This window comes from Eriocheir sinensis, chromosome 28 (assembly GCF_024679095.1).
Source record: "Eriocheir sinensis breed Jianghai 21 chromosome 28, ASM2467909v1, whole genome shotgun sequence".
Lineage (NCBI taxonomy): Eukaryota > Metazoa > Arthropoda > Malacostraca > Decapoda > Varunidae > Eriocheir > Eriocheir sinensis.
This window is the reverse complement of record NC_066536.1, coordinates 6,625,411-6,641,526: the sequence shown is the minus strand read 5'-3', so window position 1 is coordinate 6,641,526 and position 16,116 is coordinate 6,625,411. Positions and strand designations below refer to the sequence as shown.

General features: G+C 44.4%; 1 protein-coding gene across 1 annotated transcript; it reads left to right on the top strand.

Moving 5' to 3' along the window:
- The first annotated feature begins 5,973 nt into the window (after window positions 1-5,973).
- On the top strand, window positions 5,974-14,795 carry LOC127004428 (trichohyalin-like). Its single transcript, XM_050872108.1, has 2 exons — window positions 5,974-8,008; window positions 14,004-14,795. Exons 1-2 carry the CDS (start codon window positions 6,533-6,535, stop codon window positions 14,676-14,678), a joined length of 2,151 nt encoding a protein of 716 aa, XP_050728065.1. The 5' UTR covers window positions 5,974-6,532; the 3' UTR covers window positions 14,679-14,795.
- Window positions 14,796-16,116: the final 1,321 nt, after the last annotated feature.

The following is a 16,116-nucleotide window of genomic DNA, read 5'->3' as shown; positions in this document are numbered from 1 at the left end:
AAGGAAGAAAAGGAGAGGGAGAGAAAACGGAATAAAGAAAAGAAAATGAGAAGTAGCAGAACGGAAGGGAAACTAAAGACAAAAGAATAACTGAAGGAACCGAAGGAGCAACAAGAGAAGGATGAAAATGGGGCCAAAGAAGACAGCCGCCTGACCCACTTTAATCAAGGTGAGAGGGTCCTGAACACTAATTAATGAGCTGAAATTAACTTGTTCGAGGAAATGCTGAAAAGATAATTTCTCGGCCACTCTCCCTCTGTTAGGCGTCCCGAAAGAGCGAGGGCGCCACGGAATTCTACTCTCTCCTTTTTCCTCTTTCCTAGTTTCGCGTTTTACTTTTTTAACTTCTTTTCAAAACCAATATTCTTCATCCTCGGCCTTTCTTTCATCCGTTTATTTCCTCTATATATTTCCTTTATCCTCTTTTCTCACTCTATTTTCGCTTTTTATTCTGAACCATTTTTCAAAACCCATATTCTTCATCCTTTACCATTTTTTCACTCGTTTATTTCCTCTATACATTTCTCCTCTTCGTTTCCTTTATCTTCTTTTCCTAATTTATATTTTCGCTTTTTGTTCTGAACCATTTTTCAAAACCCATATTCTTCAATCTTTCACTCTCTTAAGTCCTCTTTATATTTCTCCTTCTCTCTCCTACCTCTTGTTTTTCTCTTCCTCTATCTCTCTGTTTCCTCTTCACAATTTTCGTTTTTTAATCTTGACTCTTTTTAAATTCAGTATTCTTCACTCCATGCGTTTTTTTCCTTCTCTTATTTCCTTTTTACTTCTCTCTCTCTCTCTCTCTCTCTCTCTCTCTCTCTCTCTCTCTCTCTCTCTCTCTCTCTCTCTCTCTCTCTCTCTCTCTCATGTCCTTTCCTTCTGGCCTCACCTCTTCCTCCTTCTCCTTTTCCTTCTTCCTTGTTACGCTCATTAACCTCTTTTCAAAACCAAATTTTCTTCACTCTCTACTATTTTTCCTCCTCTTATTTTCTTCTTTACATTTCTCTTTCCTTCATCTTTCTTTTCTCTCCTCCTGAACCTCCTGAATTCCGAATAACTTTAAAAAAAACATATTCCTCATTTTATTAATACCTTTCATTCTTCCTCTTATCTCATCCTCTTTGCATTTCTCCTTCTCTCTCCTTCTTCATGTTCTTCCCTTCTCTTCTCTCTCCTTTATCTTGCTGCCACTTAATTTTATTCCCCTCTCTCTCTCTCTCTCTCTCTCTCTCTCTCTCTCTCTCTCTCTCTCTCTCTCTCTCTCTCTCTCTCTCTCTCTCTCTCTCTCTCTCTCTCTCTCTCTCTCTCTCTCTCTCTCTCTCTCTCCATCTTCCGCTCGCAGCTCTCCTCCCTCTCTCTCACCCTCACATTCATTCTTCTCTCACTTCATTTTCATCGTCATGTTTCTTTACTTCCCTTCCTTTCCCTTATCTCCGCTTTCGTCGTCCCATATTTTCTTATTCCCCCCTTCTCTTATTCCCTTCACCTACTTCATTTTGATCATCATAAATTTCTTCCCTTCCCTTCCCTTCCCTCCTCTTCATTTTTCTTATCACACATTTCCTTACTCTCCTTCTCTTCCTTCCCTTCCATTCCCTTCCCTTTCCTTTCCTTCCTTTCCTCCTTTTTCCTTCTCCTTTCCTCTCCCTCATCTTCTTTCTTCCTTCTCTCCCCTTCTTTTCCTTCCTTTTCTTTTTTTCCTTTCTTCCTTTCTCTTTTCCTCATTTCCTCTTTTCCCTTCCCTTTTCTTTCTTTTCCTTTCCTTCCTTTTCATTTACTTTTCTCTTCCTTATCACTCATTTCCCCTCTTTTTCTCTTTCTTTTCTCCTCTTATCTTTTTTATTTTCCTTCTTTCCCTTCTCTCTTTCTCTTCTCTTACTTTCTTTTTCTTTTTCCTTTTTCCTCTTCCCATTTCATTTTCTCTCCTCTCTTCTCTCTTTTTTTTTTTCTTTCCTCTCCTTCATTTCTTCCTCTCTCATTCTCTCTCTTCTCCCTCTCTTCTCTCTCTCTCTCTCTCTCTCTCTCTCTCTCTCTCTCTCCTCTCTCTCTCTCTCTCTCTCTCTCTCTCTCTCTCTCTCTCTCAATCTCTTATTTCTCCTCTCTCTCTCTCTCTCTCTCTCTCTCTCTCTCTCTCTCTCTCTCTCTCTCTCACTCTCTCTCTGTTGCTCTCTCAACACATTAACAACAAAAAACAAATCATCCATAAATAATAAAAAACTACAACAAAACAACAACAACAACTTCAACACAATAGCAGTGAAAATATTGAATAGTGATGAATAGCTTGAACATCATAACTTTAAGAGAGTAGAAGCTCCGTACAATGAGGAAAATTACTCTCTCTCTCTCTCTCTCTCTCTCTCTCTCTCTCTCTCTCTCTCTCTCTCTCTCTCTCTCTCTCTCTCTCTCTCTCTCTCTCTCTCTCTCTCTCTCTCTCTCTCTCTCTTCAATATTCGCATCGTCCTCCTCCTCATCTTCACTCCCGAAGCAGCCCTTTACTAACCGTCCCGCGGGTAACATCTCTTCCTGTCTCTTTAACCGTGTATGTAAGTTACCTCTTGGGAGTGGCGAAGGTGTGTGGGGAGAGACTAACGAGGGTGTGTGGGGAGGAAAATGGGAAAGACGGAAAGGTGGTGAAAGGGAGGAAGGAACGAGGGGTGGATGGAGGAGGAGAGAGGGATGGACTAGGGTGAATTAGTGGTTGAACGAGTGAGTGAGTAGAATACGGGAAAGAGGGAGTGAAAGAGGGACTGAGTGAGAAGGTAGGAAGGAGGGAGGAAGGGGAGAAATAAGGAGGGAATGAGAGGAGGTGATTGAAGAAGGGGGAAGAGAGGGAGAGGAAATGAAAATGAAAGGGTAAGGAAGGAGCTAGGTGAGCGAGCAAAGGAGGGAAGGAAGGTAGGAGGGAAAGAAGCGGAAGGAAAGGAGAGTCTGGTAAAGGAGGTCAGGACGAGGGTGATAACCTCAATATACTCAAGAGAACATTCCTATACACCAAGCTTCTTCATCTGTTGCCCCCCATCTCTCTCTCTCTCTCTCTCTCTCTCTCTCTCTCTCTCTCTCTCTCTCTCTCTCTCTCTCTCTCTCTCGGTTAAAAAAGTAAGAGGAAAGAGATAGAATCGCCTTTTCCTCCTTCTCCTCGGAAACACGAAAAGGAAGAAGAAAAATGAGACAAGAGGCATTTCCTGGTCATTCCTATTAATCCTCGTGTGTGTGTGTGTGTTTGTGTGAGAGAGAGAGAGAGAGAGAGAGAGAGAGAGAGAGAGAGAGAATGAATGAATGAATGCAAGCTAACGCACAGCACTTATTTAAATATGGCAGGACTGTACCGTATACTTTAACACACACACACACACACACACACACACACACACACACACACACACACACACACACTATATTACTAATTCTGTGTGTAGTGTGTGGTAGTGTATTAATCGTGTTCGTTGGTAATTGTTTTTACTCTCACATTAATTGAAGCATAGCAGTGTGTTGTTCTTGCCAAATAGTGCATGTTAGGCTCTCTTTCTCTTCACCAGGAAACTCGTTCAATTATTCACGCACTCGTTCAGTTATTCGTACTCGTTCACTTATTCATACACTCGGTCACTTATTCATACACTTGGTCACTTTTTCATCAACTCGTTCAATTATTCATACACCCTTTCACTTATTCACACATTCGTTCACTTATTCTGATATTCGGTTCTAAGGTTACGCCGCTGCACGTTCAACTGTTAATTGATTCACAAACGTTTTAATATTAAACATTTCCCTGACAAGTCATTCAATACATAACATGACTTGTGATTTTGATGACTGCTCCATTAATTTTTTATCGTACCTTTGCATATTCCACATTAATAATTACTTTGAACATCATTTCGGTAGTCTGTCAGAGCATTCAGAGTTTAACGTGTCCTAATGCCTGAGGCAATAGTAGTTTAGACTTGTCGTTCGTCCACCGTCGCTCCGCGTGGTGGAAAGATAATATTCCGTATTCTTAACCTATCGGCCCCTCAGTTCGCCCGTTCGAAAAGCGCCTCGTGGAATTTTCTGGGATTTTCATGGACTGCGTTGTGATCCTGGTGATAGTAGAAAACGTCTTCCACACCTTGAACGGGAAAAGTTACCCATAAAAACCAGGTTACTCTTCTCTACGGCCTTGGGAAATAGTCGTAGTGGGAGTCCGATACGTTTAAGAATATGGACTGGAGCCTCTCGTAAGGAAGGTGAAGGAGAGGGCAACACACTGCCTTCCCTGGTCCCCCCCCCCCCACCACCTCTCCCCTCCCGCCGTCTGTGCTAGGCCCTTCTGAAATACCGTCCTAAAGTTTGAAGATTAAGGTCATTGTCCCTGCTTAAGGCTGAGCCACTGGGTGATTGAAGCTGCTTAAGGAGGAAAAGGAGGAGACGGGGAGGTAGAAGGGATGATAAAAGGGGGGTGATGAAAGGATGATAGGAGGGGATAGATGGGGGGAGGTCATTGAAACTGCTTAAATAGAAACAGGAAGATGGAGGGTTGAGGGGATGTAGAAGGGATGATAAAGAGGAGCAGAGAAAAGAAGAAGGGCAAAGTAGGTAGAAGAAGGGTGGTAAAGGAGGTAATGTGGATGATAGGGAGGAGGAGGCGAAGTAGAAGAGAGATTGCAAGGAAGAAAGGAAGGAAGAGAAGAGGGAAGGGAATGAAAGGGGAGGAAGAGTAAGGGCTGCAGAAGAAATGACAGATAGGAGGAAGGAAGGAAGGAAGGAAGGAAAGAAAGAAGAGAAGGTTACATGAGGAAGGGGATGATGGTACGCGGCGCAGAGGGAGTAATGATGATGAAGGGATGAAGGATGAATAGCGATGAAGAGAATGTGAGATAATTACGAAGGGGAGGAAGAAATTAGAGGAGAGAGATTGGAAGAAAGGGAGGAAGGAAGGAAGGGGATGATAAAGGGAGAAAGGACAGAATGATGATGGGAGGATGAAGGATGAATAGCGATGAAGAGAATGTGAGATAATTACGAAGGGGAGGAAGAAATTGGAGGAGAGAGATTGCAAGGAAGGAAGGAAGGGGATGATAAATGAGGAAGGGGAAGCAGGAACGGCATTATTATAAGAGAATGAGGGAGCATGAGGGTAAGGATGTGAGGTGACTGATAAGGAACAAAAAGGACGATAGATTGCAAGGAAGGAAGGAAAAAAAGAAAGATGATAAGTTAAGATGAGGATGACTGGGACGGTATGAGTGACGGGTTAGTGGGAGGTGAAGAATTAGGGATTGGAAACATAGCCGCCACCAAACTCTTCCTCTTCCTCTTCTTCTTCCTCTTCCTCTTCTTCTTCTTCTTCTTCTTCTTCTTTTTCTTTTTTTCCACCATCCTTTTTCACCATTACAACTTTTCTCCATTTCCATTACGATTTTTTCTTCGTTTTCATAATTTCTTATAATAATTACTATTTACATTTATTAATTTTCTTCTTCCTTCTTCTTTTTCTTTTTCTTCTTCAATCATTATTTTTTTATCATCATAACTTTCTTCACCAGTTTCAGATATAATATTTTCTTTGTTTTCATAATTCCACATTGTTGTGTTTTTACATCTTTTTTTTTCTTTCTTCTCTTCCTTCTCCTGCGCCTCCTTCAACAGCCTCCAGCTTTAACTTGACCTTGCAGGATGCCTCCCCTTCCCTCGCCTCTCCTTGCTTCGCCGACTTGGCAAACTCATCCTGATGACAACACATTCCCCCTCACGCCTGAGTCTCTCTCTCTCTCTCTCTCTCTCTCTCTCTCTCTCTCTCTCTCTCTCTCTCTCTCTCTCTCTCTCTCTCTCTCTCTCTCTCTCTCTCTTCTAACTTCATCCTTCCGTCTTCTTTGGTTCTCCTTCCTCCTTCCACCACCCTCACCTTCCTTTATTCCCTTACAAACTTTTTCCCTCCTTCGTGGTTCCCATTCGTTTTTTCTTCCCTCCCTCCCCTTTGCCTTCCCGTTTTTCTTACATCCCTGTCATCCTCCTCACCACATCCTTCCCCTTCCCTTTCTTGGCCACTTTTCGACAGTTCCAATTCCCCTCCGTCATGTCTTTCCTTCAATCTTTTCTGCTTGCCTCTTCTATTTTCAGTTCACTCATCAACCCACCCACCTTTTAATTTCTTTTCCTTTGCTCATCTTTCACTTTCCAATATTCTCTCCTTCTCAACGGTCCTTCCCATCCTAATATTACACGTGCTAACCTTCCCCCCCTCCTCTCCCTCCCCACCTTTATGGGGCGTCCACACTCACCTTTCTTTCACTGATTCTACACAAAAAACAAGTTGTCTTGTATTATTATGGGAGAACACGGCCAACTGATTATTAAACACTACCTTTGTTTTCTTCGTTTTCTTCTTCGGGTCTACGTTCATACCCTGTGAAGGTCCTCGATCATTCTCTGCAAGTTTTCCTCAGAGGCTGTGGAGGCATTCACTTTCCATCCTAGTTCCCAACAATCCCATGTTAACCCGCTCTGCCTCCTGTCACACTCTTTTCATAAACACAGAGGAACAAATATGAACCATCAAAAGAAAATCCGAATGATATTCGCAAGCACCATCGCGGTCATCGGCCTGGCCCTTGCGCCTTACTTCTGGGGCGCCGCTCGTTACGGCGGGCCGCTCCTGGAGGCGCGGCGGGAGTGGCAGGGCGCCGGGCCACACACCACGACGCTCGGCGAGCTACGCCAGCGCCTGGCCGGCGCCTGGTGGCTCCCCGGCGCGCTGCGCCCCGCCCCGCTCCGGAACCCCCTGATGGAGTGTGGCCTCCCCACCGGCGACGGCTGGTGGGACGTGCTGCGGCTCCTGGCCGGGGCCAAGCGGCACCTGGACTGCCTTCACGAGCAGGTTCGGCAGGCTGAGCAGGAACAAGCAGATTTCGCTAGAAATCTGCTGGTCTGCGGCGGCCTGCTGCTCCTGGTAGTGATGATGGCCCTGGCTGCCGTGGCCAGGCTGGTGGCGCGCTGCATCTCCCGCCCACCGTCCCGCCGGGAGGGCGTGGATAACGACCCGCAGGGAGAAAAAGACAGGGAGAAAAACACATCCCTGGACATGACACCACCCACGGCGGGTGATAAAGACACACATGAGGAAACACACCTGGAAGTGACCCTTCCAGACAAAGCGGGCGATCAGGAGGTGCAGGAGTGTGTCCAGGAAGGGACACAAGACACGGAGAAGGAAGAAGAGAATGAAAATATAGAATATAGGGAAAATGAAGAAAATATGCCGAAGAAAGAAGAAAATGAAATTGAAGAATACAGGGAAAATGAAGACATTGAGAAGGAAAAAGAAAATGAAAATGGAGAACATAAGGAAAATAAAGATATTGAGAAAGAGAATGAAAATGAAGAACATAAGGAAAATGAAAAGGATACTGAGAAGGAAGAAGTTAATGAAAATGAAGATCATAAGAAATATGAAGAAAATATTGAGAAGGAAGAAGAGAGTGAAAAGGAAGAAAATGAAAATGAAAAAGATATTGAAAACGAAGATAATGAAAATGAAGACTATAGGGAAATTGAAGAAGATTCTGAAAAGATTGAGGACACACAAAAGGAAGAAAAGATTTACAGGGAAGAATATGAGGAAAAAAGAGTAGACAATGAAAAGAATGAAAACACTGAGAAGAAAGACACTGAAAAGGAAGAGACGGAAAAAGAAGAGGTAACTAAAGAAGAAATGAAGAATGAAAAAGATATGGAAAATGAAGAGCTGGAGAAGAAAGAAGAGACGAAAAACAAGGAGGATGGAACTGAAGGGGAGAAGATGGAAAAGGAAAAAGGTCTGGAAAGTAACGAGACAGATCATGAGGAAACAGAAAAACGAGTGGAGACAGAGGACGCCTCAGCGGCTCACCTCCGGGAGCGGCGGGAGGAGGAGGCCGCCATCGAGCGGCTGTGCGGCCTCGTGCGGCAGGAGTTTTGGATGATGAATGAGTTCCAGCAGAAGCGAGTCCCGGCGCTGGAGCAGATGCTCAAGGCGGAACAGGCCGCCGCCGCCGCCGCCGCGGGGCGGAAGATACTCAAGGCCGCGCGGAGGCTGCAGCGACGAGCAGGCAAGAAAACCGAAAAGAAAAATGACAACGCCGACGCGGAGGTCAACGCGGCAAAGCATGACGTTAACGTTATCATGCCGACGATTGACGCGCAGAGGAAGTTCGCTGAGGCAGCGTCCCACGTTATGAAGGTGCAGCAGCTGGAGAAGGCGCTCCAGGCGGCCGGTCTGAAGCAGGCGCTGGAGCAGCACCGCGTGACGGACTTCCAGAGGGCGTGGGCAGAGGCCCGGCGCGGGGGGACGATTCCCCCGGGGACACGGGGGGGTTGGCGGGGGGCAACTGTAGAAGAGCTGGAAAAGGAGGCGGCGAGGCGGAGGGAGACGAGAGAAAGAGAAAAGGAGAGAGGAGCTGGAAAAGGCTTGGAAACAGAAAGAGGAAGAGGAGCAAGAGCAGGAACAGAAGATATACCAAAACAGACGCAGGAAATGGAAAGTTATGTGCGTGGACGTGGAAGAGGAAGAGGAAGAGGCAGGGGGCGGGGAGGGAACAGAGGACGGGGAGGGGAGAGAGGCGGCCGTTGAGGAGGAAAAAATGTAAAAAAAAAGGAGAAAATTTGAAAACAAAACAAAAGAAGGACTAAGTTTGTGCCAGAGACCATATGACTTAGTTTAAGGAAAAGGAGAAAGAAAATGTAAAAAAAAGGACATTACTTAAAAAAGGAAAAAAAAAGGACTAAGTTTACGCCAAGGACAACATGATTTAGTTTGAGGAAAAGGAGAAGGAAACTTTAAAAAAAGGACAAAATGTAAAACGAAAAAAGGGACCAAATTTACGCCGAGGACAATATGAATTAGACTGAGGAAAAGAATGAAGAAAATGTAAGCAAAGGACAGGACTTGAAAACTGCAAACCAGTACAATAATGTATATGGAGGCCACACAGACCATGTGGTCGGCACTTTCTGGCTGGTCTGTTAATAAACCTGCATGAAGCATCAAATGGCTGCCAAGACGTTGCATCTCTGCCTTAGCGAATATTTTGGCCGAGGAAATGGTGGTCAAGATTGTTTACCACCGACAAGCTGCCGTCTCCCCCTTGGACCTGTCCTGAGTGAGTGACACCCACTCGCCCATACCCCAGACCTGATCCTGAAAGTGGGCCGCAGGTCAAGGCGTCGCCTGCCAGCCCTTCCCGCCATCTGGGTCAGTCACCGGCAGGCATGGTGGAGGCGGGAAGGTTCAGTGTGACGGAAAGACGCACAAGGCGATGATGATGATGAAACACAACATTCTGCCTACTTGATTCGTTGCGTCAATGCGTTGCTCTCAGAATATACGGTTTGACGCTATTTTGACAACAATATCCAAAACATAATGTACTCTTTTAAGCTTTACACAAAATATTTCATGATCGAACTTCCTTGGTTAAGTTCCTAATGGAGGAGTCTGGCACTCATTTAGACTACAGGGAATCATCTCCCATTTATCCAAGAAATATGAACTTTCTCTCAAACCATGCGGAAGGCTTTGCCAGTCACACTTTGAGAAGTTACTATTTACTAATCTTCGTGTGGTCAGCAAATTTGATAATTGAATCACTGGGTCTAACATTGATGTCATTGATGTATATTATGAACAGCACTGGCCCGTGAGCAGAACCCAAAAAGATAGATAGATTGACAGATACAGATAGATAGATAAACAGATAGCTATATAGAGAGACTCAGCTTTTGGTACAAATGAGAACATTTTACAATGGTGCAAAACGCCAAAGTAACGCTAACAACCAAAACAAAACAACAATAACGTGAAACGGAAGCACTGAATGCAAACTTCGCTCACACATAAGCTGAAACAATGCCGTTTTATTGGAAACTGACTCTCTCTCTCTCTCTCTCTCTCTCTCTCTCTCTCTCTCTCTCTCTCTCTCTCTCTGTTAAAAAAGTAAGAGGAAAGAGCAAGAATCGCCTTTTCCTTCTGCTCGGAAACACGAAAAGGAAGAGGAGAGAGAGAGAGAGAGAGAGAGAGAGAGAGAGAGAGAGAGAGAGAGAGAGAGAGAGAGAGAGAGAGTGGTCTCAGTCCTACCCAAACATCGGTCACTGAGCTCTGAGCTATTTCCATAGGGGAAAGGTTGGCTGTCTCGAGAGAGACCCGCAGCAGACCAAGAGGTGAATTACACACACACACACACACACACACACACACACACACACACACACACACTATATTAAAAATACTGTGTGTTGTGTGTGGTAGTTTATTCATTCTGTTCGTTGGTAATTGTTTTTACTTTTACATTAATTGAAGCATAGTAGTGTGTTGCTTTCACGTGTAGCCCTGTTCACCTAGCAGTCAGTAGGTACTGACGTCAGGCGAGGAGTTGTGACACTCGTTGTCGCGGAGTGTTATTCATACACTCGTTCAGTTATTCAGCTCTGTTCAGTTATTCATACACTCGTTCAGTTATTCTGTCTCGTTCAGTTATTCAGACTGTTCAGTTATTCAGACCAAGTGAATTACACACACACACACACACACACACACACACACACACACACACACGTTATTCATACACTCGTTCAGTTATTCATACACTCGTTCAGTTATTAATACACTGTGTGTTGTGCCACTCGTTCAGTTATTCATTCTGTTCGTTGGTAATTGTTTTTACTTTTACATTAATTGAAGCATAGTAGTGTGTTGCTCTCCATATATTTGATGTTTGGCTGTGTTTCTCTTCACCAGGGCACTGATACACTCGTTCAGTTATTCACACACTAGTTCAGTTATCCATACACTCGTTCAGTTATTCATACACTCGTTCAGTTATTCATACACTCGTTCAGTTATTCATACACTCGTTCAGTTATCCATACACTCGTTCAGTTATTCATACACTCGTTCAGTTATTCATACACTCGTTCAGTTATTCATACACTCGTTCAGTTATTCATACACTCGTTCAGTTATTCACACACTCGTTCAGTTATTCACACACTCGTTCAGTTATTCACACACTCGTTCAGTTATTCACACACTCGTTCAGTTATTCACACACTCGTTCAGTTATTCACACACTCGTTCAGTTATTCACACACTCGTTCAGTTATTCACACACTCGTTCAGTTATTCACACACTCGTTCAGTTATTCACACACTCGTTCAGTTATTCACACACTCGTTCAGTTATTCACACACTCGTTCAGTTATTCATACACTCGTTCAGTTATTCATACACTTGGTCACTTATTCACACACTTGGTCACTTATTCACACACTCGTTCACTTACTCATCTACTTGTTCACTTATTCATATACCCTTTCACTTATTCACACTTTATTCTGATATTCGGTTCTAAGGTTACGCCGCTGCACGTTAAACTGTTAATTGATTCACAAACGTTTTAATATTAAACATTTCCCTGACAAGTCATTCATTACATAACATGACTTGTGAATTTGATGACTGCTCCATTAATTTTCGAACGTACATTTGCATATTCCACATTAATAATTACGTTGAACATCATTTCGGTAGTCTGTCAGAGCATTAAGAGTTTAACGTGTCCTAATGCCTGAGGTAATTATAGTTTAGACTTGTCGTTCGTCCACCGTCGCTCCGCGTGGTGGATAGATAAAAATCCGTATTCTTAACCTATCGGCCCCTCAGTTCGCCCGTTCGAAAAGCCTCTCCTGGAGGTTTCTGGGATTTTCATGGACTGCGTTGTGATCCTGGTGATAGTCGTAAACCTACCTTCCTACCTTCTCACTCAGTCCCTCTTTCCCTTCTTCTACTCATTCACTCGTTCAACCACTAATTCACACAGTCCTTCCCTCTCTCCTCTTCCATCCACCCCTCGTTCCTTCCTCCCTTTCACCACATTTCCGTCTTTCCTGTTTTCCTCCCCACACACCCTCGTTACTCTCTCCCCACACACCTTCGCCACACCTTGAACGGGAAAAGTTACCCATAAAGACCCGGTTAGTCTTTTATACGGCCTTGGGAAATAGCCGTAGTGGGAGTCCGATACGTTTAAGAATATGGACCGGAGCCTCTCGTAAGGAAGTGATAGTTTTACACGGCCTCCACACCTTGAACGGGAAAACTCACCCTCGAGAACCCGGTTAGTCTTCTCTACGGCCTTGGAATATAGTCGTAGTGGGAGTCCGATACGTTTAATAACATTCTACATTGTTGTGTTATTACATCTCTCTTTTTTCTCTCTTTCTTTCTTTTTTCTTCTCTTCCTTCTGCTGTGCCTCCTTCAGCAGCCTCCAGCTTTAACTTGACCTTGCAGGATGCCTCCCCTTCCCTCACCTCGCCGCCTTGGCAAACTCATCCTGATTACAATACATTCCCCCTCACGCCTGAGTTTCTCTCTCTCTCTCTCTCTCTCTCTCTCTCTCTCTCTCTCTCTCTCTCTCTCTCCTAACTTCATCCTTCCGTCTTCTTTGGTTCTCCTTCCTCCTTCCACCACCCTCACCTTCCTTTACTCCCTTACAAACTTTTTCCCTCCTTCGTGGTTCCCATTCGTTTTTTCTTCCCTCCCTCCCCTTTGCCTTCCCGTTTTTCTTACATCCCTGTCATCCTCCTCACCACATCCTTCCCCTTCCCTTTCTTGGCCACTTTTCGACAGTTCCAATTCCCCTCCGTCATGTCTTTCCTTCAATCTTTTCTGCTTGCCTCTTCTATTTTCAGTTCACTCATCAACCCACCCACCTTTTAATTTCTTTTCCTTTGCTCATCTTTCACTTTCCAATATTCTCTCCTTCTCAACGGTCCTTCCCATCCTAATATTACACGTGCTAACCTTCCCCCCCTCCTCTCCCTCCCCACCTTTATGGGGCGTCCACACTCACCTTTCTTTCACTGATTCTACACAAAAAACAAGTTGTCTTGTATTATTATGGGAGAACACGGCCAACTGATTATTAAACACTACCTTTGTTTTCTTCGTTTTCTTCTTCGGGTCTACGTTCATACCCTGTGAAGGTCATCGATCATTCTCTGCAAGTTTTCCTCACAGGCTGTGGAGGCATTCACTTTCCATCCTAGTTCCCAACAATCCCATGTTAATCCGCTCTGCCTCCTGTCACACTCTTTTCATAAACACAAAAGTACAAAAATGGACTACCAAAAGAAAACCCGCAGATTTCGCTAGAAATCTGCTGGTCTGCGGCGGCCTGCTGTCCCAGGTGGTGATGGTGACCCTGGCTGCCGTGGCCAGGCTGGTGGCTCGCTGCGCCTCCCGCCCACCGTCCCGCCGGGACAAGGCGGGCGATGAGGAGGTGAAGGGTGTGTCCAGGAAGGGACACAGGACACGGAGACACCAGCGGCGACGGGCGAGGAGGTGGGTGAAGAAGAGCTCGGAAATGAAGAAGAGATGGAAAATGAAGAGAAGGAAAATGAAGAAGAGATTGAAAATGAAGAAGAAATCGGAAACAAAGAGGTGCAAAATGAAGAAGAGATGGAAAATGAAGTGGTGGAAAATGAAGAAGAGGTTGAAAATAAAGAAGAGATGGAAATGGAAGGATATATTGAAAACGAAGAAAATATTGAAAATGATGATTATGAAAATAAAGGATAAAATGAATATAAAGGCAATATTAAGAAGGAAGAGGAGAATGAAAATATAGAATATAGGAAAAATGAAAAAAAATGCCGAAAATGAAATTAAAGAATACAAGGAAATGAAGACACTGAGAAGGAAAAAGAAAATGAAAATGGAGAAAATAAGAGAAAGAGAATGAGAATGTAGAACATAAGGAAGATGAAAAGGAAAAAGGTCTGGAAAGTAACGAGACGGAGCGTGAGGAAACAGAAAGAGGAGTGGAGACAGAGGACGCCTCAGCGGGTCACCTCCGGGAGCGGCGGGAGGAGGAGGCCGCCATCGAGCGGCTGTGCGGCCTCGTGCGGCAGGAGTTTTGGATGATGAATGAGTTCCAGCAGAAGCGAGTCCCGGCGCTGGAGCAGATGCTCAAGGCGGAACAGGCCGCCGCCGCCGCCGCCGCGGGGCGGAAGATGCTCAAGGCCGCGCGGAGGCTGCAGCGACGAGCAGGCAAGAAAACCGAAAAGAAAAATGACAACGCCGACGCGGAGGTCAACGCGGCAAAGCATGACGTTAACGTTATCATGCCGACGATTGACGCGCAGAGGAAGTTCGCTGAGGCAGCGTCCCACGTTATGAAGGTGCAGCAGCTGGAGAAGGCGCTCCAGGCGGCCGGTCTGAAGCAGGCGCTGGAGCAGCACCGCGTGACGGACTTCCAGAGGGCGTGGGCAGAGGCCCGGCGCGGGGGGACGATTCCCCCGGGGACACGGGGGGGTTGGCGGGGGGGCGACTGCAGAAGAGCTGGACAAGGAGGCGGCGAGGCGGAGGGAGACGAGAGAAAGAGAAAAGGAGAGAGGAGCTGGAAAAGGCTTGGAAACAGAAAGAGGAAGAGGAGCAAGAGCAGGAACAGAAGATATAGCAAAACAGACGCAGGAAATGGAAAGTTATGTGCGTGGACGTGGAAGAGGAAGAGGAAGAGGCAGGGGGCGGGGAAGGAACAGGGGACGGGGAGGGGAGAGAGGCGGCCGATGAGGAGGAAAAAATGTAAAAAAAAAAGAGAAAATTTGAAAACAAGACAAGAAAAGGACAAAATTTGTGCCAGAGACCATATGATTTAGTTTGAGGAAAAGGAGAAAAAATGTAAAAAAAGGACAAAACTTGAAAGCAAAAAAAAGGACTAAGTCTACGCCAGGGACAATATGATTTAGTTTGAGGAAAAGGAGGAAAATGTAAAAAAAAAGGACAAACTTGAAAACGAAAAAAAAAAAAAAAATACACGGGACTACGTTTAAACCATAAAGATCATATGATTTAGCTTGAGGAAAAGGAGGAAGAAAATGTTAAAAAAAATGAACAAATTGAAAAAAAGGACAATGTTTAGGCTACACGGACCACATGATTTAGTTTGAGGACAATGAAGAGAGAAAAAAAAAGACGACAAAGCTTTAAAACACACAAAAAGGAGTTTCACGGACCATATGATTTAGACAGGAAAAGGATGAAAAAATGGAAAAAGGACAAAACTTTAAAAGAAAAAGGACCACGTTTAGGCCCCACAGACCATATGATTTAGTTTGAGGAAAAGAAGAAAATGTAAAAAAAAAAAAAAAGGACATTTAAAAAAAGGACTATGTTTAAGTGGCACTCACCATATGATTTACATTGAGGAAAAGACGAATAAAAAAGGACAAAGCTTAAAACTAAAAAAAGGAATATGTTTAGGCCACACAAACCATATGATTTAGATAGAGGAAAAGGATGAAAAGGTAAAATAAAGAAGAAAAACATAAAACGCAGAAAAAAAAAGTACAGGACCATGTTTATCCTACACAAGCCACTATTATGATTTAGTTTGAATTATGAAGAAAATGTAAAAAAATAAAATAAAATGAAATCGGAAAAAAAATACTGGACTATATTCAGGCCACATAGACCTTATTTATGATTTAGACAAGGCCTGTTGAGGAAAAGAATGAAGAAAATGTGTAAACAAAAATAAAAGCAACTTGAAAACCACAAACCAGCACAAAAATGTACAGAGGCCACATAGACCACATATTTTTTTTACAACAAAGGAGGCAGCTCAAGGGCACACAAAAAAAGAAAACAATAATAAAAAAAAGCCCGGTACTCGCTGCTCCTGAAAAAGAAACAAAAGAGGTGCAGGGACAAGTGAGGAGGGAAGAGTGGCAGGGACTTTGTAGCTGGTCTGTCCCTAAACCTGAATGCAGCATCAAATGGTTGCCAAGGCGTTGCATCTCTGCCTTAGCGATTGTTATGGCGGAGGAAATGGTGGTCAAGGTTGTTTATGACCCGTAGCTGCCATCCCCCCTCCCCCCTGGTGGAAGAGGGGGGGTTCAGTTGTAACGGAAAGACGCACACGGCAATGGAAACGTTGTGTTGATGAAGCACAACGTTCTGGTCGTTGGGTCAATGAACTGTTGGCAGCATTTAAGGTTCGATGCTATTTTGACAATATCCTAAACATGCTGTTCACTTCTGAGCTTTTCATAAAACATTTCATAATCGAACTTCCAAGGTTTAGTTCCCAAAGGA